The following is a 24017-nucleotide window of genomic DNA, read 5'->3' as shown; positions in this document are numbered from 1 at the left end:
TGATATCAGGTCGATATACAGAGAGCACTATCGATACATCGGGGTCCCTAACACCCCGGATGCCATAATGTCAATATACAAAGAGCATCCCCCGTGCTACGGGGTCCCTGACACCCCAAGCCATCGGCCATTACGCCATCTATATAAAAGCGGCGTAAACTATTCGTTAAGTTACCGGCTGCCGAAGGGTCGATTATTGACTGTCGCAAGTTCAGTCGATAAGTCGGTAATTTGTTGAATAGTTTCCGCCGCTTTTGTATAGATGGCGCAGTGGTCGAACTTTAAAAATACTTAATTCTAGGCGCTCTTCTCAAAATACAAGTTTGTCAAATAATTATTCTAATAATTTTTCGGTCTTACAATTATTTTTAATTTTTCTATATACGAAATAAAGTAAATCTAAAATCTTTACTAAATGTAAATAGTAAGATCACGTGTATTAACTGATTAAGGATTAAAATGATAAGAATTTTGGAATGAAAGCAAAAGTTATATTTCATTTTTTTTTTTAAGTTTGCATGAAGATAAAGAATTGGATTTAATATACAGTATTATATGTATAATTGTATATGTACACAAATAGTAAATAATAAAAATAAAGAGTTAAAATGCTTTCTTATTTACCTTAATTTTAAATCTTGCTTCATAGTTTTGATCCAGTTTTAATCTTTGTTAGAAAATATATCAATTAATATATGAGCTGTCTTTTCAGCTGATACATTTAACGAATATTGTTAATCGAACAGTTATAATTACACAATGGTGAAATTAAAACATTGAAGTTCTTGTTGAACTTATACAATCGCAATTACTAGGTAAAATGAATTAATTATTATTACGGCATTTAAATGTGGCATATAGAAACATCAGTGAAACTTGAATCCTGTATCTCATTAATTGATATATATTAAACTAAAATAATTTTTAACGATTGTCTGTTATAAAGTGAACTGTGCTTGCACGAAATACATTGACACTTTACAAAATATTTGTGCGGTCCTGGCAGGGTATTTTAGATCTTTTTCTTCCCTTCGAGGATTACATTTCGTGTTCTCCCACGTTTGAGCAATTTTAGAATTTCTTTAAAATCTCGGCTTCTAATAAGGGTAAATATACTCAAGTGGGTTCAATTGTATTAAAAGGAAACGTTGGGTTTCAGACATCAGAGTATATGACATAACACTACGAGATATAGGCAGAGTTTCAGAATTTTCAAATTCCAAATTTTGGCCGCTTCTAATCTTGGATATTCTCCTTAGGCTTTTTCAAAACTCACCTTGGAATTTTTCTGAGTTCCATTTACTCTTATTAGCCTTAGACAAATAGGAAACCCGTGTTGCATTCGAGTGTGTGTGGTTCTCGTATGCGTAGTAAAAAGAAGGGGGATTATGGCTACAATAGACCAAATATTAACTTATCATTAATCATTGGAATCTGTTTTGAGTATACCTTTTCAGAAACTGGTCCAAATTATCACCTCATACCGAAATCTATACTTTCATCAACAAATAGAATCGGTAAACAATTAACAAATCTGCGCAGTAATCTTTTTGTTAAAAAGTAGATTCGTACAATGCGAATATTCAACTGTGAAGTCATGTATGAATTTCTGCATTTTCTGACTTCTAGAATAAGATTGTCGTAAAATATACATCGCTGTTGTTCATTTGTGAATTACATACATACATACATACATATCATTACATGCATACGTAGAAACGTGAGTAACCCTAAATATTTCTAACGTACGAGGATGCAGAATTGTTTTCCACTGAAAATTCACAGGATTCTTTACTAGTCGATTGTGCTTCTAAAACGAAAATCACATCATCGAGAAAGTAATACGACTGGCCAAGATCACCTTCGCAAAGATAAGGCAATTTACTCCATGCAAGACATCTTAAATTTAACGGGGCGAAAACTCTGTCGACAAGACTGGCGATTTGACCTTCTAGTCCGTTCCCTTTTATCGGCAGATATTCGGATGGTTTGTGATCACCCCTTTCGCCGACCTCTACGTAAGGGCTGAACGGAAGAACCAGCGCCACGATCAAACGACCACCAGGGGCTAAGGATGACTTCAGACGTCTTAGAAGAGTATTAGGTCGGTCGCATCGGTCTAATAAATTCAAGCAAAGGATAACGTTGAACGGTCCATTTTCGTACCACTTTTCTACGTCTAGTACTCTGAAAAATAATAAATACATATTACTTTTTTTAGTGTTAAGTGAAATTATTGAGCGTACAATGACTTTATAATTCTTTAAAAAATGTTAACGAATAGAAAAGGAAACAAAACTTACGTAAATTTCCTTTTTGCTAAAGTCCATCTCATCGGTGCTGATATGTCGGTTGCATAAACTTTTTCAAAGAGATGAGCCACATGAGCAGTGGTAGCACCATCACCCGCTCCTAAGTCCACCAATGAGTGCCATGGTCCTGAAAAGCCGCTGGCATCCATCAGCTTTTTAAACTGTTCACAAGAAAAGACGTGCATAGAACCACGGCCGAGTAACCTGCAAAAGTTATTTCATTCATGCTTCATTTTTATTTTCTAATATTAATAAAATTTGACTGGAAAATTAAAGATAATAAAATATATTATAGTTGGTATTTTTTCAAAATTTAATTGCTTAATGTTACGTTTCTTGTTAAAGAATTAACAGTCACAATTATAAAGAGTAAATATGTACAGAGTATTCGGTTAGGGTGGGCATTCTATGAAGGAGTGGTAGCTAGGATGATTCTGAATAACTTATATGTTTCCAATTAAAATTTTCCTAAATACAGTCTTTACTTGTTCCCCTTAAGTATTTTTATTATTCCAATATTATTTAAAATATAAGTACCATACACAGGGTGTTAAAAAGTGTGTGGTAAAAACCAACCCTAAAAAGGGCGTGGTTTAGACAGTATTTGAAAATAGCAACGTTGATGGAAATTCTTCAAATCTCCTCCATCAAAATAAAATTTCCATTTCGTTTTTTCTACCTACGTATATGTTTCTTCTTTTAGCCTGTTTACCGTGCTATGCCTCGAACTTGTTTCCATTGTCAGTCCACACAAGCGTGGAGTTTGTAGGCAACACGTGGATCTGCTCGTTGCTGGTGAAAATAACCAAGAGGAGAAGAAAGAGTACGGATGAAAAATAAACCAAGTGTAGGGAGAAAAAGTAAAAGGAACGGGTAGATACACACACGATATACACGCATGAACCTCACAAATCAGGCCCGCGAATCGTGGAGGCTTAGTTGGCGGCGCGAGCGACAATTAATTCACCGCTTTTGCTCTCTTCTTGGATCCCATTGTGTGTACGTATTCGCCCCATACCCTCCAGCCGGGGACCCAATGTTTCTCCCTTTAGAACTGTTCAGGACTATCGGTGCTTCCAATGTCGCCCTGTTTATCAAGCGATTCCGATCACTCTTTGCCTTTTTTGCCATCCTCGACTACGTCGGGGGCCCCTTTCTTTGAGACTCACGTTTTTAATTTGAAACCTGGCGCAACGCAGTCTAGAGAACTCCCTACCCAGACGTTTGTTCACCTTCGATGTGATCTAATTTCCTGTGTCTTCAAAAGAGCTCAGTGTGCTCGTTTGTGTACTCCCCCTGCAAATTATTATCGGTTTCTTCATTTTGTTGCTAACGATTTAAGAATATCCAATTTTCCATCCATAGATTGTAATAACATTTCAAAGAACCTTTCCCCTCGTGCGGAAAGGAACCCTTTTTTGGCTCTAACTGCGATAGGAGGGAAATTATCTTTGGAAAAAAAGAACCTAACACTTCGTTGTACATATGTAAATTTTCCTGACAACACTGATTCATTCACATTATCAGTTTCTATCGGTGGGGACCTCTTGTGGGAACTCGTAAAACACCTTGAAGGGTGAGCACATAGTGTTAAAGAAACGCTTGGAAGACCATTTACCTAATAATAGCAATAATATGTAAATGCATGCGTATCAAGCCGCCATCTAAAAAATTCAACCCGCTTCGAGCCTATTGTTTGCAAATCCTCGTTTCAGCCGTGTGTTCTCTGCTGGATTGCTACGAAGCTCTCGATGCATCCATTTTCTTCTTTCTTTTCTCTTCGGTTCTTTCTTTAATTTGCTTTTCTTCTTCGATCCTGGACGCGCAAATAATTGAATATATTTATAACAATTTAGAAACATCTTTAACAACGTTAAATGGATTCCATCTCATCTTCGTTTCTCTGATCAATTTCAATACGTTCAATTGACACATGTTATTAAATATCATTTTAAACTTCACTTTTCTACAACAGTGATCACTAATGTATTAAATACTCAATGTAACTTACGTGGGAGGTTCTAAAAAAAAAACTTGTGCATCATTTTAATTCATAATATGGTGGAGGAGACTGTTCCGCCTAGTAGCTGAGATAGCCGTGTTTGATTTTAATGAACGGTTTCCCGGTCAAACCCATCTACACGCCGAGATGTGGAGGTGTTTCGCCTGGTAGCTGGCAGGATGACGTAGTCGAGAAGAGGTTAATCACCCGCGTTGGATTTTAATAAACGGTTCGGGGGGCAAACAAAGCTGGTCATCAATAACCATCCCCCTCGCCTCTCCCTCTTCACTCTTACACTCGCATTTCGTTTCCTTCTCTTTCTACCAGTTGAGGGAGGCACACCTTAGGAACCGACCAGGCAACGGCATGACCATACCAAAGCCTTTGCCAACAAGTTGTCGAGCTTCATCGGATAGCCAGATAGGCGGAGATCGTGTCTGTATGGTTATTAATTAACCGGCGAGCAGGGAAAGCCTCCTTTCATCACCTCACAAACAATCTCCTTCGACCTTACCTTATACCGCGGGGATAGAAGCAGGCGAGTAACGAAGATATAAGGTAGGGGGGGTTGAAAAAGTATCCTTCCGAAAACAAACGTTTCTTGTCGCAAGAAAATGGTGATTAAGATTTTTATTATCATACCAAAACCGAAGGTAAGGGAGACGTTCAACTTTGAAGCAGATGTTGAGAGAACCTCAAATGTCTTTCTTCTTATTTTTCTCAATATGTATGAACTTAATGTATCGAGATTGAGATACTTGATTGGAAAGGTAATCACGACCACAAGAACGTTTAGTAATACATGCTGTGTGGTATTCACCCATTTATGGAGGTGCGGCTGATGAACCAGGACAAAGCCGATCGCGCCAAAGAATGCCACGCTTGCAGTGGTAAAGAGTCCGATCTCTCAATGGATTTCGTTAAAAAGACCTCGGCGGTTTGGTCAGGCTGATCGTGTTGAGGTCCTGCTCCTAGGGGAATCCATAAATGAAGTAAATCCTCTCGTATTTTTGTTGTATCGATTTTGTACCACTGTAACAACAAGCAGAATCTCAATGAACATTGTCACGTACAATATATTTCATTTGAATAGGTGAGATTTAGACAAATGATTAGGAATGTTGGAGAGTGAAATTGTAATCCGTTATTGTGGAAAATTTCGATTATATTTATAAGCCAACCCGTATCTAAGATTGAAAATCTTGATAGCACTTAGACTTTCTGTCACTTTTGTACAAGCCCAGGTAAGAGTTATCGAAAAAATTCTTGCGCCGTTGTGTTTAATGGGTCAAAATCATAACGAATCTCGCTCTAGTTCACTGTAGCTTGTTACATCTTCTAATTTTGACAAACAATTTAGGCCACTGGTTTACCTATTGGGTTCCATAAACTCGGTATTGATTAGAATTCTTCCAAGAGCGATCGGTATCGAAAACTGATATCGAATATCCAACAGAAGCTTCTATGCCTTTCGATATCTCCCATTGAGTACTCAACTATCGAATTGTTCGGGCATTATCGGTATGCAACGTATCGGTCCCATCGCTACTCGCCAATGTTACAGCGAAGAAAAAGTTGCTTGGCGCATTTCAATCACAATGTACAATAAAAATCTTTCAGAATGTTAATATAGTAGCGGATCGAATCGTATGAGCTTGGTACCTATATCGGCAAACATTTTCAATTTCGCAGGCAATCAGTGACTGCTGGTTTCACAAATTTCGCGGTGAGTTAATGCGCCAGAATAATCGTCTTTCCTCTTGCGATTCATTAACATCCCGCAAGGTGTCCGGCAAAAAATGTTTCTCGCTTCATTATCGAAGGCGCGTATCGCGACATTAACGATATTCCGCCGAAGCAGAAGCGGTTTCGGCGTGGAACCGCAAAACAGTCGGAGAAGCAATTACGTTGACCGGTTCAACAGCGGTCCACCGACCGGTACACGACAGATATCTGATTTCACCGTCAGCTTCTGAGAATGAGAACCAATTACGCAGCGCAGGGCATTAAGGAATCGATCTAATTTGCGCGCGGTGGTGGCTCTTAATGGCGAGAGCCGACCGATGAAATTATACGAAAATGTAATCAACGCGCTTTTTGTCTCCATTTCGCTTCCAAGGGCACCGGTGTAATTAGGAATGCTTTTGCGCCTCGCGACGGGGGACACTTGTTGCGCCTCTCTCCCCCTTACCTCCCTCGACCCCTTTCTCCGTTCCCTTTCAGCCCTTTATTCCGTTGCCCTCACTTCTTTCAGACTTGCAAGTTAACAGAGCTTTAAAAAAAAGACGAAGAACGAGGAAGAAAAAGAAGGGACCAGAGATGGGAAGGATCCCGACCACAGAAGAAGAGTAATTAACGCCGCAATGCTCAGGTGCGGGGTATTAAGAAGTCGTTTATAGATTGCACAGCAGCCGCGCGGTACGCGGCCATCAATTTGATTCTCTAATTAAAACAGTACTTTCTTCCGCCCAGCAAATTAACCACCGGGGACTCTCTGTTACATTCTACTGGACCATACGTCATGGTCGAATGTACTGGTTCCCCCTGATCAATTTTTAAATCGCTTCGAAAATGATACAATGTTTCAAAAGATTGCCCGCCGACCGAGGATTAATACTTATATTTTAATCCTTAAATTAGGACTACAGAAGTGGGAAAAATATTGCGAACTATAGAAGTGGGAATAGGTTGCAAATCCGGGTACATGTGTGCAGGATGAGTTATCGAAAGATAATCGATGCGAATTTCAATTCATACCCTGTTACGTAATCGACAGATGCGTAAGCCAATTTTAATTCGATTAGTAACTGAAGATGAAAAGCAGATCTTACATGATAAAATTTCACGTAAACGCAGATGGTTAATAAATGGTTGAAGTGAAGAATATTAATCTTGCCTTATCCCTTACCTTAAATTCTGTCTTTTATACACAAAGACATTCCTTTTCGCCAAATTTATGCCATGACGAGCACAAGCACTTCACCAGTAGACTACAGTATATTTTCTATTTTATTTTTAGTTAATCCATCCATTAGGGGTGGACGGGCGGTTAAGAGTAGCCTGTACAAGCGGACGTACGAATTTACGCGCGCATAACACTGATATACTATTTTCAACTTTTTCACGGACGCAAAGGCGTGATCGACCATGCATAAAATGGCTGGAAGAGCATGTCCCCTTCTGTTAGATACGTCTCTTGGGACTTACGTGGTGCCCACGAGCAATATTTCGAGAACGAGCCGATAACGATCTGTGTTCGTCCTGCAGCTTCGTTATCCGATCCGTATAATCGCGTAAAATAACTTACAAATTACGATGTGTGCGGCTCGGACGTTTCATCGTCCTCTTTCGTACCTTTTTTTCAACGAGCTTTCCAGCATTTTCCACGCTTTTATAACAGCTTTCTATTCGTTCATCGATCGCTTGCGTTCGCGCTAAGGACTATCGTCTTCTTCGTACGATAGCGTTTTTCTTTTTCCCATTGACAGACCAAGAGTTGTTAATATTTTTTACAAATAGACACCGCATATCACGCTGCCTTTGTTGTAACCACCGTGGGTACAGGATACGCATACTTAGGCGTAGAAAATATTCTCTCTACATTCGCTGATATACGTTCTTGCAAAAGATAACATTTTTCGCCTGGTAATCTCGTTTATACTAAGTCCGCTTCGAGCATCACTCGTTACTTCCCCGGGGAATCTCTTTTTTATCCGTGTAATAAGACGACGCTTAACAAATACAAGTTGTACAAAGTTATACGCTGATTTTGAAATATTTATTCTGCGTACACTTGCGTACACAGCGTCGCTGTAAATCTTCAACCAAAGGGGCCCTCAATGTTTGATATCTCCTGGGCACTCGTAATCTTAAGTCGGTTCTAATGAATAGATTGCTTTCTAAATGCAAAGCTGAGTCAAAAATTAAGGTTTCCTCAATTTTTTAGAAACGTTATATGTTAGGGGAATCTGTTTAGTGATCAAGGTGCGATCAAGGAAGAAATATGCAGTATCTTATTTCTATATTAGCAAGATTACTTCACGATACAATCATTCTGATGCATCCTATGAGTGTGCACTATGAAATGCGAACCAACCATAGCACCGTTTCGATATTAATAGAATACTACTTGTTCGAAGTTGCGGAACGGCATCCTCCGTGGGAACAATATTCAAATTCATGAAACTTATATTTACCGAAATCGAACGCAACAACATGGAGTAATTATAAATAGAGGAGGCTTTTAATTTATGTATATAAAGTTGAAACATGAGAAATACTTGAAGCAGATTTGAAGATGTTCAGAAATATCGAAGATGTAATTACGGTGTAATTACCGAGGATAGTCTTGAGTGGCATCGTTCAAGAAAAGAGGGACTAGTTAGTGGTTGGCCTTGTACAGTAATTGTACTAATTATTATTGCTCGTTCCTCCTTCCCTCTTCTACGACTATTTTCTCCCCCAGACCTAACCCAATTACCCCTCTGGCTTCGTGTGGCATTTGTAATTTCCTAGGATCGGGCTAGGTTTTGGTTTCTTAAAAATTAATTTCTTCCATTATATATTTAAAAATTAAAATCGACATCGAATGGAACACGTGACAACGAAACGCGCTCACAAATTTTATTATCTTATCTTCAGTTTTTCTGTTCAATCAATTATCGGGCTAATAATCACGAGTTTTTGTTAAATATTAGAAAGTTCATGGATTTTTATATTTGAAATTTTATTCCTACAATATTTCGTAAATTCCTTTTTATAAGTTGAAATGTAATTTTAACGTTACACGAAAGCGACGTAAAGTATATACGTTCCTGAGATTACTCGAGTAACCTCGAACGATGACACAGAAAACGGAATAACGTGGGGCTTGTGTAGGTATACCAGAGGAGAAAAGTAACCTATATCGGATACGATGTAACTTAACTGCTCTTACCTGCGTTCTGTCATACGCTTCGAGCTGTTCGTCTGCTTTTTGCTTTTCGTAAAGCACTCTGGCAAGTCCCCCGTGTGGTTTGTAACTTCTTACGATTCTAGTGGTGGGTGAATCCTGGTTAATAACAGAACAGGTAGCCAAATTCCTGACGTTGCAGGTGCATCTTGGAACGGACGCATCTGTACCCGCCATGCCCACGAGGAGCACGTTAATGACTGTCAATCTCTGTGCACGCATGCCATGATAATACTTGGCACCGTAATCTTGTAACTGGCACTTTGAAATATGGACAAGGAAAGTACGAAAAGATGACGCAGTTCGCGTAAACACGTCTAGCACGTGGCCATGTTGGCGATGGTAGTGACGTCTAGAGTTTCATTTACGTAAGTCCGTTTCACGTGGAATAGCTACGGTCGATGATGTAGAACATACCGTAGGAAAACCATAGGTTCCTCTATTTAATCAACCCTTAGCTACTAAGGGTGACTATAATTCTTGGTCGTGACACAGTCATTTGACACTAGGGGTAAATGCAGTTGTCCTAAATGAAACTTTTGTACTTTAGACCATGCATAAGATCAGGAAATTTTGCATAAGACCTCAACCACCACTGGGGGATGGCAGCGGGGGATTTTCAGATTCCCACTGACTAAAACCCTACGATGATCGGCACTGTCGCTAAAAAAGGGCTCCGTGATCTTATATGTATTACTCCGGAGTCCTCCACCCCTGGCACACAGGTGCCCATCTTGGAGACGACCCAAACTGGGACCTCTCTTTGGTACCTACCCTGTGGCCGATACCGGGTGTCGCACCCTACGCCGGTCTCTCCTTAGGACATGTGCAAGAATGTTCGAAGTCCTTACTCCTGGTCCCAGCGGCCCTAATTACCTCACCGGTTTTGGCGATGAAACCATCATACCTAGTGTTAAGGAGAGGGCTGGACCACACTCACCTTGTTGCTCTTCTTCGCTCTGTCCGTATTGGGGGTGGCGGTCCTGGCATGTAACACCTTCAGTCTGAGGCGACTACACATCCAACGAGACTGGACATATCTTTATTGCTGAAATATGGTAACTCTGAGATCGAGACATTGACTGAGTGATGGGGTTGATATCAAAGCAATCTGCTGTTACCGTCAACGTGCGTTAGACTGTTGCAGCGCGAAGTGTTTCACATTTTTATACTAGGATAGAACAGATGGCGCTCGTTTTCAAGGCACAAATTCACGACCCCTTGAAAACTATGGCATGTCCAGTTTTTTTGAATCCGTATACTCACTCACTCATTAGATTTCCCTTGGTTTTACAAGGGTGGCGTTTTCTAGGAACTTTACATGTGTCCCTTTTTGCCCACCGAAAAGTTATCAGCCACGCGCCTTTTTCAAGTTACATTATTCCTTTCCTCGCATTACATTTCTCATTTCGTCAGATACATTTTCTTTCTTACGTTTTTGCATTACTTTTAGTCATACTGTCTTACTCGTTCCTTTACATCCCCCTTTTAGTCGCCTCTTACGACAGGCAGGGGTTACCGTGGCCGTATTCTAGTCCCCCCGAGCCACAGAGGGTTGGATCCGTATACACTGTTACAAGAGAAACGTTTTCAGAAAAAACTGCAAGAAGGCAGAGTCACTGGCGCGAAATTCAAGTTTGGAAGGGATAAGCCATAAGGTGTTCTTTTCGAAATAACGAATTATCATATAAAACTACCATTAAAACTCGGAAATAGAGACATATTTTCAAGACATTACTAATAACACCTCTTCGTTCGTGCATCTCTTCTGATCAACTATCTCCATTTTATCTTACATAGCTTTTACCACTTCCATCGCTCACCTTGACATACCGCATCCGTTAAAGATGTGATACCCGGGAGGTCAAGGTGAGCTAAACTCCTCCGCGAGAACTGATAATTTATTAATTTATGATAAGCCTGCCTCTCTTCTACGATCTACATCCTTCTCTCCTCACCCCATTAATCATTTTCGTCGCTGACATTAATTGCATGCCACCCCTCGTTACTGAAAGCAAGGAGATTTTTTTAATTGGCGAATTTTTCACCATCGCTGACACTGAGAGACCCCTCTCCTTGAATTTTCGTAACAACGTTCCATGGAAAAAGAATGATGTGCTTTATGCGGAAGATAATATATGAAATTCTTATTATCAAATGATTGCAAAAATTAAAAATCTGAACAATTCTTTCTACAAGAGAAACTTACAGAACAGACGCGAAGGATTTATTTTCACCGTGATCGATATTATCCTGATTTGACCGAAAACCGGTGTTTAAGATAATAAGGAAATTTTTTCAAAGGAAGGTAATTAAGGTTTCCTGGAATGGGAAACATTAATTAGCCAGACGAAGGTGCAAACCATTGTTAACGAAACTCGTATGTACGCACATATACACGTCGATGAATTATCGTACCTGTAATTATATAGCTGAAACCCATGGTTTGTGTATGTACAATCATGCTATCGAGCGATATTCTAAAAGCGGTAAAACGGGTTAAATTCCTTACAAGCTTCGAGAAATAATTTAACCTGGGATAATTGCTGAAACGATAATTTGATGCTAACTTACATCGGAGAACGTACGTTTATCTAAATAAAGATGCTTTCTTATTTTGCGCATACAACTTATTACTTAGACTTATGCCTTTCGGTAATCTGTAAAAGGATTACTACCTCATATAATTGATTAGTTCACTATTAAAATGCAGGCGAATCATTAGTTTGAATATTTTAGGTAGGCAATACCTAAAATCAAGTTCGAGGGTAGGTCCGACTGTCTAATTAGGCAGGGAAATATCGAAAGGAGATTCGCACACTGGTCCCTACTTTCTTTCTTTCTTCTTCTTATCCCTTGTACGAATAATTACTAAATACATTAATGTCGATACCGCGGAATAACCACGAATAAGTTATCGAAAAGGTGAAGTCGCTGTTAATAGTGGTAGTAAGGACTCACGCGTGAAATGATGCGTTCTCTGTGTGTGGTAAGATGCGTAACACAGGAAGCCTACGCATCTTACATGCCCCAAGGCTTCCAAAGTCGAAAGTCCGCTGCTTCTGTCATACAAGCGTGCATGTGGTTGGATACGGCACGCGCGCACCTTGGGTGCGTGTATGCGTGAAAAAAAACTGAATTCTTGGATGCGGTTTATTTCAGGCGCCCGTTTCTTCTGTAAAATTAAATATTGCAGTAAATTTATTATTTTTATTTTTCACGAAGTTCCTGACAGAATCGTTCGTATAATAAATTTTTAATAACTGTTTTTGAAAGAGTTTTGATCCGCAGCATAAAGCAACGAGGCGCTAACCAATGGCCAGCAGATGCACTCTTCGGGGACGAAGAGATCAGGGTCGTTAACACTGGCGGGTACATCGACGTCAGACGAGAGTCGGCACCTTCTTTTTTCGATTCTACATACATACCAACGGATATACACATTGATTTCATTTTTGCGTTTGTGCCGGGTAATAATGCTAATTTGGTAAGTAGAAATGGGCATCAGCGGGCGGTCGAGCAGAGGCTGGAACACACGGTAGCACGAGCAGCAGTAATGCCTTGTTTTTGTTTTCTCTTCTCTCCTCGGTTTACTTTCTTCTCTTTCATTCTCCACCTTCTCGATCCGCCACCACCAACTTCCACCACCCCTTTTTGCCCCCGTCCTCCTTCATCGCCGTCACCTCGGCATTCTTCGTCAGACAAGCCGCCAACTACGGCGACAGGCGACATAATGACGGCCAGACCTCAAACCTCAAACTCTCCTAACTGAATCATGAATCCTGTGATCGTCCGCACCCGGTTGGCTGACTTGCAGCGGCGCATCTTCTCGATTTACCTCACGGTAGACCCTCTCATGAAGGAACTTCGGCTTGTTTTCATTTTTTTTCCCTTTCGGCAACTTTCGGAACCAATGTTTCTGTCGTATTGAATTGCAAACGCCCGCTGAACGGAGTTTCGCCACGACCGAACTTCTTAACACGCATTCAAATTTTCCACTGAGAAATTTAGATTCAGACGTACAGAGATTTAGATTTCTTTATTTATTTATCGAATTTACGATAAAAAAAAAACCAATAAGCCATGAATTGAAACTGTAAGGACAAAAGAGCGAAACAGGATGAGGAGGAATGAATAGAGAAAAGGAAGACGAAGCAGAATCAACGAAGATCCCACGTGTCGATGAGAGGGGACAAATATAATGATGGCTGGCAACGAAGGGAGTATACTATCGATGGATATCGAGTAGGCTAGTTTAATAGTGGGCTTCCTTTGGTTAAGGGTAAGTGTAGGGGGGACTACCTCCCACCGCTCATTTAACTTACTCCTGTTCAGTACCAAACACGGTAGGCTTCCCTAAGGAAAATGGCGATGCAGGGGAAGTAGGCCCCACCACTCGTCTTAACACGTTCGCTGCTGGCTGATGACCGTGAACATTTACTCTGGAAATGAAATAAAAAGTAAATTAATAATAGGATTTATAATATAAGAAGATCGCCATCGATTCCACGGCAATCCTATTAATGACCATCGAGTTCAATTTGAAGATGTGACACTCAATTTGGATAACCCTATATAAGGAGAGGAATCTAAGTGAATCAGTGGAGCGGTGGGAGTCTCCTTCCTCTACTCTTCTCCTGAACCAGGGGAAGCCTACTCAACACACGTGTGTACGTGAGATAATAAGGCGTGCTCGGGCATGCCGATGGAAACCGCACGCGGCATTATTCAAATTGAATCCGGTAAGAATTATTATTGGCGGGTAAGTCGGGCCGGGCTCGCTCATTCCGCAGGCGCATTTGCGAATACAAGGAGGAAAGGAGGAGTTATAGAAGTGAGGCAAACGTAGAGAAGAAGGTAGAAGAATCGGAGGTGCAGGAAGGAAGACAGAAAGAAATGGTGATAGTGGTGCTGGAGGTAGTTCAGAGAGTAGGAAGGGAACTACCTCGCCATCACGACCTCCGTTGCAGTATCGCCCGATGACCCTGATGTCATTACCCCTCACTTTGGACGTCATTACGCTAATGTCCCATCTCTTTTTCTTCTTCTTCTTCTTCATCTTCAGCCTTGGTACTTTTCGTTTCTTCATTGGTCACCACACCTCCCTCTGAGGATACTTGACACGATTCGAGTTCCCATCCTTAAGTAGTCGATGCCTCTGCTGTTTCCAATGTTTCTTCAACCACCCTGCTTGCTACTTAACTTTTCTTATCAGATAATAATCATTATCATCTTATTCTATTATACGACATGTACATTATGTTCTGATGTTGGATGGAATTGTTTGATACTGTTTGATCTGCTAATAAAATAATTTTAATCAAATACCTTAAGCTTTTAATTATTACAACATCCTGTTTCTCAAATCATCCTTTTGCATCCTTCTCTCCTCCGGTTCGACATCGCACAGACATCCTGGCGAGGTGTTCGGACCGCAGACCACACCGAGTCACGCACGGTAATACCCTTCGAGAGGGTGAATATGGTTACCGTCAAGTTAAAGCTTCACGAGTTTCGTCCTGGCCGCTATACTTCGTGTTTTTACGGTTCATAATTCAGCTGAGTATATTTCAAACGCCTGCCAATGTGAGACCGTAACGTCGATCCGTGCCGTTCTTCGTTCCTTGCCCCGTCACTGTTTCGACTCTGGCAACCCGGCATTACGAGGCCGTCGTTTCGCTCTCGAAGAGATTTAACGTTGTCGTACGCGACGCGAAAACTCGTCACCCATGATTGCCTGGTTATTTATGCACTTCGTCGCGAGTAGACGTTTGGAAATTAGCTACGAGCCCTTAACAAAATGTGCGGTCGAAACGGCTGCAACTATTTATAACCGATGAAAATATGTCGCAGCTCGAACAATAAGCGAGTGCTGCAATGAAATTTACTTGAACGACCGATAAATCTTGACAGGATGGCTCGTTGTTTAAAAGAAAAAAAAGTTACTTAGTCGAGTATAACAGGAAGACTGAACGCGACCAGGAAGGGGAGGATTGAAATGGATCTTACAGAAGTTCAGAAGCCTTCGATAGTTTAAATTGTTACGTTTTGCTGCACTTTTTTCATCTTTGATTTTTCTTGTTCTACCTAAGTACTTGTATCTCTTCTTCTTTTTAACTGCTCCATATCTTACTACTTGATTGGTGGTAAAACCTCTTAGTCTTCGCTACCCCGACGTTGTATTAATTAGGGCTCTTATAATGCCTTAAATAAAGCACCCCGTAGTTACGAGCTAGCTGAAGCATGTTGCGCTGTATTACCTTGCTGGTTTACCTCTTCGCTATGTCCATCTTTTTCCTTCTTCCTTCCTTTCGTGTATTCGAGATATCTAAACGACCAATTATCAACCATAATATTATCGAAGCCTGCTAGGCTAATCGTATCCGGTTTCCTATCTTGCGAAGAAAATGTTATAAAAGAATTTTCTGCGAAAGATATAGCTATGCAGCGCTAGATTTGACTAATTTTACCTTGTAGAATTGCTCTTGAAACGTGTAACAGTCAACAGATGAATAATATATTAGGTATATCATAAATTCGTATCCTTTTATCGGTAATTTTTATTAAATATTTCAATATTACCTTTAATATTAATCCACTAATATAATCGCAAGACGATCATAACGAAATTATGAAAATAAATCGAACATACTATCTTTTTAAAGGACCATAATTTGATATTCCTGAATCTTCGCCAAGAAAATTCACGGTTTCGTCCAGCCAATTTGCTTATATGTTTATTAAATTTTTCTTCGCGAAAGGCGGCAGTTTGTCTGCGAAACGTGCGTTTTGTTTTAATTTCGATGAAATCATAGTCGCCTAGAAGGAACATAGATCCTTTCCTGTTCGATGGAAATACAGGGTATTTTGGAATTATAGATGAACGCTTAATTGGTTGGTAGAATTCGTGGTAAAGAAGCAAAATGGGATTTAAATAAACGTTGATCTCTGAATCTAATCGTTTCCGAGAAGTTCACGTTTTTAGTTTCCACAATCATCTACGTCCAATAATTAATATCTCTTATTACCTCTCGGTATCCTGTCTCTTGATATACTTGTAAAATGAATTTTCTAGGACAAACACCGTAACATAATTGATCCGATACTTTTGATTCGAGGGCGTTAACGGCACGCGCTTGGGTGGGATTCGAGCCAGGGCTTATTGAGCCTGATTTCTTTCGTTCGATCCTTATCCGACACGAAGCCGCATATAATTACAATTAAAAGAGATCGTCATCGATAAGCGAGAGGTTCCCTTCGCATATTCTTTTCTCTTTAACCGTACATCCTCCTTTTCTATTCCTCTTCTTACGGCCCAGTCGATGCACAGTCGTTAAGGGCAAGGCAGAGGAAGGGCGGATTATGGAGAGGGTGGTATGGGTAGGAAGGAAGAATGGTGGCATAATATCCGCTTGAACTTAAGTTATATTCCTCCTCGTGTAGCCGAGATATCGGTGCGGAGGTGGAGTTCGGTTCGAGGGTATGCTAATTCCGGCCTCGGGCCACCACGCAGCCCTTAATAGCCAGCTGAGCAGCTCTTATACCGGCAACTAGCGCTCGTATATACAGTGAAAGAGAAAGATAGAGGGGGTGGTTGGGAGGGGGAGGGGAATGTAGTATCTAATAGTTATAAGGTCTTTCGAAGTCGATAGTACGGTCGGCGAGAATCACCGGTTTTTCGAAATGTTAATGTCCCGGTAAAGGCTCTCCTATGGACTCATGTCAACGGTTAACGTTCGTATGCGTAATTGGTATAATGCGTTGATTCTCTCTTATTACTAGTTTTCCAGGTATTCGGCACTTTTTATGCTATTCAAGTGGGGGAGTTTAAATGATCATTTTAGAATAGCTGAAGGGTTGTACAGTCTGCGACATAAGAGCCTGGCTGTAATGTCTGAGATCGTTAATAAACGACAAAGAAAAGATAATTAATTCAGAAAGTTTACATACAATTAAAAGGTGACACTAACTGTATTATTGCATGATTACAATCCTATCCAGGATTGGAGGCCCTGTATCTTTATGGTAGAAGAATGTTATGAGAATCGTAAGAAAAGCACTTTAAGAGAAGTGGGATACAGTATGGGAAAATAAGAAAGAAGGAAAATTGTACTAAAGAGGGGCCTTAACGTATTGAATCAAAGTACCGAAGAGATTCGACACTCCCTTTTATGTTTTTAAACAATTCGATCACGGTGGAGCTTGAATTTTATTCAAACCCTAAAAGCCTTGGAAGTATCGAAGGTCTCAAAGGTTTTGTAAATCCTAAAGTCTTGACAATTTCGAAAGTAAGACCGTCCACGAGTTCGATTTCGCGGTATTCAGGAAGACAGCTTCCTCTGCTCTACTTTGAAGATTTTTAGACTTTTAAGACTTTCTAGATTTCCAGGGCTTTCAGGGTTCAAATAAAGTTCAGTGATTCAAAGCTTTGTCCTAGTATTTATCGCCAGGGATACCGCAGTATATTAAGACGAAGTTCTTATCAACTCGGACACATTACATGCCCGATACATCGAGCGTAATCGATCGTTATTTATCGACTAATTTCGATTGATTTCGAAAAAAGAACATCTGCCATTTCCAAATGAGTTCTTTTGCACCGCGAGCAAACGACGAGGCCCACGGCAAAGAATTCTTAAAGTGAACGGTCCGACGCCAGCCAACGATTCCTACCTCATAGGCAGATAATCGCCTTTGATTTCTCTCTTCGATTCCAGCTATCCTCCCTCTCCCCCTGTTCCGCGCCCTTCATCTCCTCCTGCTTGAGTCCGCGCGATCCGAGATCACTCCCTTCTTATATAATTACCTTATTTCCGAATAATTGGCCAATTTATACTCGAGTCCCAGCTGAAAACAATCCAGCTATCTCGCTCTCTTACCATCTCTCTCACTCTTACCTTCGTCTTCCTCGATCTTTCTCCGCGAACCGTACACGGTATACCCCATAGGGCCCCATAGAGCAGTTATTTTATGTATATGGGAGTGTGATTAGATCAGGCCCCGTGTCGGTGTGTGAGTATGATAATTCTGCCCGTAGGGTTTCGTGGGGCAGTCTCCACCCACGCCACGCACACACCACGTACCGCGTCTATCTTTTCTCTCTCACCCGAACGCGCAAACTTCTGCTTCCTCTTTCTTTTCTTTACCCGTTGCCGTTCCTTGATCGCCGTCCCTCCTTTTTTGTCCTTCGATTCTGCGATTCTACGTTCTACCGTACGGTAACATTGTAATCATCCTCGTACCAGGGCATTTTTTGCCCGATAACCGTGGCAGTTGTTCGGATTCATTTGAATTCGCGCCTCTCTGATCTAGTATTAAAGATCACGAAGCCGGTGCATCCTTTCTTTCGGAACGAAAGAAAGTCTAGGATTGTTCGATGAGAATTATTTTCAGATAATATTACCTTTGTAAATACCGTTCAGTTTATAACCACGATTTTATGTTATACGTCTTGCAACATCTCAGACTTTCAGTCTCAGTGATTCTAATTACAAATCTGCCGAATCATTCTTGTCAGACTCGAATTCTTGAGTAAATGCTTGTCTTGTTTCAACTAGTGACGTGCAGAATGTTACAATTATAATTAATACATCAATATTGGTTGCTGCGAATGTTATTATTATTATTCTCTATAACTGTTCGATTATTTCTGTAGAGACGGTCCTGGTTGGAAAGAGGGGTGAAAAAGTCGGACCGACCAGCGAGTGTAGCAATTAACTCGATGCTTACGAGGATAATTAGCGAAAGACCGAAGAAGACAGCTGGTCGGCGGAGGATTCTTCCCTCTTATCCTTCCTTGTATCGTAACCGACATTTAATTACATAATTATCGTTATGATGATTATGACTTCGTTTGACCCTCCACACTGCCGCTCGATATAAACTTCGAGTAGTTCTGGATTTTGACTACGCAGACAAATTTATAAAAACTTGTTGCTAGTTCGACTCGAATAATTATTCTTCTACTTCTGAAGGGGGCTAGGACTCTGACGCTTGTCCTATTCACGATTACACATATGTGGTATCGGAAAATAGGAATGAGAGAAGAGACGAGATATTTTTAATGCTTTCATAAACATTCACCGAGCAGCCATTACAGTCATGCAGGAGTTGCTTGCACGGGGTTGTAGGAAGACGACAAAGAAGGTAGTAGATGGGTGGCAGTAGCTCCGCGAGATGACGGAGGAGAGTTGAACGTGGGGTGGTTTCTTGGATCGATGTGTGTACCTTAGCCTTCCACGGAGAGTCACCCACCTTCTCCTTCCCTTTCTGCTCTCGCCGCTCCTGGGGATAGTTATACAAATTTCCAAGAGTGTCTGCCTCCTCTCTCCTCGTTTTCCTACCTTCCCTCCATTCCCTTCGTTCCCTCCGTCGAATCCTCCGTTTCTTGGCTCTCCATCGGCCTCCACCCTACACAGGGCACCTCTCACGCCGGCTTCAGGGTCTCCATAGCAACCTGGGGGCGGGTCTTTGCATATTATACTCTGTGTGTGACAAGCCGACTCGTTATGTATGCTCGTATAGGTGTGGGATTGCATCGTCGTTGTATCGGTGACCGTATACGTATTCCTACGTGTCTCGGTGTTTAAACGAACGGAAAACCACATGTCTTTTCCCTTTCGCGTGGCGGTGTATGCGTTCGTGTTCAGGGTACGAACGTATAAGTACTCGTTTGTCTGTGATCGGGACGTACTGTAAAGGAATCGAACGGAGGTGTGAGCACAGGCAGATGAGGAATTGTCACCCCCATCGGGGGCGTACGAAGGGTGAGAAGTGGAAAAGGTATTGAAAGAAGAACGTGAAACGAAGGATAGAAGAATAAAGATGGAGAGGACAACGTGACAGAGGAGGAGAGTGCACGGCTATGTCGATTCTTTGTATTTTACAGGGTTGCTGCAATCTTCTGTACCCCACACACTGCAGCTTTTACCTCGCCGCTGGTGAACTCACACCACCTCGTTTCGACTCCTCTCACCCCCTTCAGCCGGGAAGTTCTACGAATCCTGGTATCTTATATATGGATAAACGAAAGCGGTGGAGATCCGTCGCATTGTGATTTCTGCTAGGGCTCCCTCTCACTGAGAACCGCGACCAACTTCCCCATGGATGGTTTTGATTTTTTGAAAGGAATCGGAAGTGATGGTTACGCGGAAGTGGTTGGTAGATAACACGACTACCCTTGGAAGCTACGCTCCAAGACGTGATTTCAATTTGGGAGGTCGTAGAGCATGGTATCTTCCATAGCATCCCTGATCATATGTACATGTTGTAATGCACTTTAACAACATTTTAACCCTTTCGTTATTTCTGCTGAAAAATGTTTCCAAATCGACGAAATTCATGTATAAACATTCATAAAATTTTATTAGTACTATGGTATCTTTTACCACAAATTCAGTGATTGAAAGTAACTGGTATAGTAGATTTAGTATAACACGTAATGTAGGGCATGCAAGAACTGCAATTATAAATGTTCGAAGGAACGAAATAATTCAGGGATTGGAGAAAATGATAGGTTTTCGCCAAGATGACATGTTCCGTCAGTTATGGGGTGCGAGCCCCTAATTATAAAATAAAAAAATCAATATCTTACCCCAGCTCGATCAGGGGCACAAAAAATAGGGTAGCTCCCCGTCATCTCGTCATTTACACTACGGAATCTCATTCCACACTCTATCCCTGCATCTTACAATGCTTACTCCCTGGTTATTTTTGCTAAGCAGCTGATTCTTTGTCCTTTTATCGTGTGCTTTAATTTTAGAATTAAAATGAAATTGAAATGCTTTCTCCATGGTCCGCCAATCGAATATACTTTTTCTGAAAAAGTAATATCTTTTAAAGAATTAATACTTATGGACAGCGGTATATATTTCGTAGACACGTGGCTCTATATCGTTGTGTCGAATTTTTTACGATTTTATCAAGTGGTGGAAGTCGGTGGTGGCAGTGCCACGGCACATCGATTTCATGGATTCACCGATGTCCTTTTTGTCTCGCGCGACGACATATTCAAATAAGTAAAAGCCTCCCCTTGCTCCTCACAGAGTCACCCAAGCCTGGGACGTTGCGCTACCACCCCTATTTTCTGTAAGGTTCTTCTCTTATTTCGTCTTCCTCGCTTGCTCCTATCTTTTTTCTTTTCCACCCCCAACTCTCTCTACCGCCACCATGTCCTCAACCACTTCCCTTTCTCTCCAACGTAAGGTCGACTCGAGGGGATGGGTCGCGACGAGATTAAAAGAAGAATCAATAGCGCCTCTCACCTCATACCATCGTTGTGCCCCTCACTTCCATGAAGGTGGGTGTCTCCTCTTGCCCTCGAACACCACCCCCCCTTCCTCCCCCCCCCCCCAACCTCAAAGGCCTTTGCCATATATTGAAATGCTCTAACAGAGGACTGCTTTGGAACTACCCCATCCCAGAGCACCTACCATCTATGTGGGTGGCCATGGGGTGACCACCTCTTTACCCTGTGCCGACCTCCATGTACTTGCTACCCTTTCGAATTCTCTTAGACAAACACTATGAACAGCGTTTCTTCTTTTTCGCTTCATCCCTTTCTCTTTACATCTCCCTTGGTTTCCTTGCTTCTGCTTAACATAACTTTTACAAGTACTGTTCTTGCTCTCTTTATGTTCATCTTTTGTCTCTGCTCTTTAGAACATGTGCAAAGATCTCTAAGAGAAAAAGTAGAAGTGAGTGTTAACGGAGAACGAGATCAGAAGAATCACTGATTTCTCTTCTTGTGTTAAGGTAGAGGTAATCTTGATATTTTCATTCAAATCAATAATGATAATGATGTATTAAATATTATATCAAAATCGGTTCGTGACGATGGTAAGTTGAGTTAGGTCTGGGTTATGTTACCTTCCTAACCCTGTATGGATTGTATCACTGACGTATTAATAGTGATGAACGATGATCGATGTCTTATTGCTTAGAAGAGAGCATAAATATATCTCCAGAAAGATAAGAACCACAATGTAATGAAATAAAAGTAAATTACATTGTTTAATAATGCACTCTAGTAAATTAAGTTATTGTATAACTCAAACCATTTTCTCCAAATAGCTTTATTAATGATCATATTTTCTTCAATTACTGTTAATAGAAGATACTTGTCTTTACTTGTGGAACATCTAGCCTTTATTATCTTTATTTTAAATCTTATATCACATAAATTGTGCACATTTCGAGAGTTGACAAGATGGATATTTTAGCAGTATCTATCCTTTGGGTTGCTGGTACACGTATACACATACGTACGCGTATTCAGGTTGAAGATACACCTCGGTCAACATCGTCGAAAAATGTATTAAAGACAAACATATGCATTCTAACGAGGTTGGGTTCCATTTCCCTCCGACATCTCCTCTTTTCCTTCGTTTTTCGCCCGTCGACATATATCCACCTATTCGTACAAGCTAGAAGATACTTTTGCCAACCCTCCTGTGTCACGAGTTATTTTATACATATACACTCGTATTATCTAACATAGAGGCGTTTTGTTTTCCGATCGATAAAGTGAATAGCTTTCAAAGGGCTCTGAACTTTGAATATTGCCTTCATATTCATATAAATATAATCATAATTATTGCGAAGGAAAGGAACACGTCTAGGAAGTTGAGGAGTTTCTTCGCATCATTAATCTTTCATATTGATTTCTTTAGATTTTCGCGAATCCAATTAATTTCAAATTTTCAAAGCAAATGAATATTAAAGAACAATAAGGATAGTTGAATCAGACAGTTCAATTTTAAAACATTTTCGTAATACGTTAAGATTTGCACACATCTGATACAAAACTTTAATGCACCGCACAAGACACTCGTCACAGATTTGTGTCTCGGGTCAAATGGATCCAACGAAAAATTGACTCTGCATCTACAGACTCAAGTTAAGGCATGGTAAGTAAGAAGACCTCATCTCCTTCCAAACCCTTGCTTACAAGTACGACATCCCTGAAGCAGCTCCACGGAGGGTGCCGCACCCAGCACCAAGGGTGTTAAAAGCTTACTTAAATAAAATATAATTTTCTCGACTGTTTATTACTGTACCTAATTATACTTTTTTCTCCCGTGAAAAAGTGAGATATTTAAGATGCTCAAGTTAAATGGGGCACCCTGTATAAGAACGTACATCTTCAGGTGTTACAATATATAAGACTATTATACCTACATACACGTTTGCCAGGAGGTCGTATCTTCTCGTTAGCTGTACGGTGATTGCAACCGCACTGTGGAAGTCACGTTTTTAATTTCTACCAAGCTGACCTTAATTCATTTTCACACCCCTTCGTGTTCGCCAGCTGTCTAATGAGTAAATATTAAGCTGGTTCTTTCGTGCTGTCCATGCAATTAATACGAATTCCGCAGTGATCATTTCTGATGAGATAAGGTTTATTTTTGCTTATTTTGTAAGTTGGAAAATTTTAAAATTTAAGGATCTTAAAAATCCAATGAAAATACTTTATTATTATTCGCAAATAAGGCCAGCGTTTTAAAATCAGCAAACCTGCGGAAAGTAATTTTGCAAATGGCTTTACACGATACTAAGTTAGCATACGAAATGAAATCACACGCTCAAAGTATTTTCAAGATCCTTTTCAATGAACTGATCGGAAAATGGAAAAGGATATGGAACTGAAGCAGCTAAAAGACGTTCCTTTTATTCCTGCTAGCTCTTCAAACGTTACGAAGAGCGAGGGTGAGGCGCGTATATCGCAAATGTCGCCATTATTTTGATACGAGGA

The 24017-nt window shown here is 40.7% G+C and overlaps 1 protein-coding gene and 1 long non-coding RNA gene across 2 annotated transcripts; both read right to left on the bottom strand.

Annotated features, from left to right (window-relative positions):
- Positions 1 to 525: 525 nt before the first annotated feature.
- LOC117601898 (protein-L-histidine N-pros-methyltransferase) lies at positions 526 to 9618 on the bottom strand. Its single transcript, XM_034319237.2, has 4 exons — positions 9251 to 9618; positions 5135 to 5346; positions 2304 to 2516; positions 526 to 2187 (listed from the first exon to the last, which is right to left on the bottom strand). The coding sequence occupies exons 1-4, from the start codon at positions 9485 to 9487 to the stop codon at positions 1731 to 1733; spliced, it is 1119 nt and encodes a 372-aa protein (XP_034175128.1). The 5' UTR covers positions 9488 to 9618; the 3' UTR covers positions 526 to 1730.
- On the bottom strand, positions 3389 to 5128 carry LOC117601899 (uncharacterized). Its single transcript, XR_004580830.2, has 3 exons — positions 3931 to 5128; positions 3482 to 3608; positions 3389 to 3399 (listed from the first exon to the last, which is right to left on the bottom strand). It is a non-coding gene; the product is annotated as an uncharacterized LOC117601899 (long non-coding RNA).
- Positions 9619 to 24017: the final 14399 nt, after the last annotated feature.

This window comes from Osmia lignaria, chromosome 13 (assembly GCF_051020975.1).
Source record: "Osmia lignaria lignaria isolate PbOS001 chromosome 13, iyOsmLign1, whole genome shotgun sequence".
NCBI lineage: Eukaryota > Metazoa > Arthropoda > Insecta > Hymenoptera > Megachilidae > Osmia > Osmia lignaria.
Note: the sequence above shows the minus strand (reverse complement) of the source record. Positions and strands in the feature narration are given on the sequence as shown.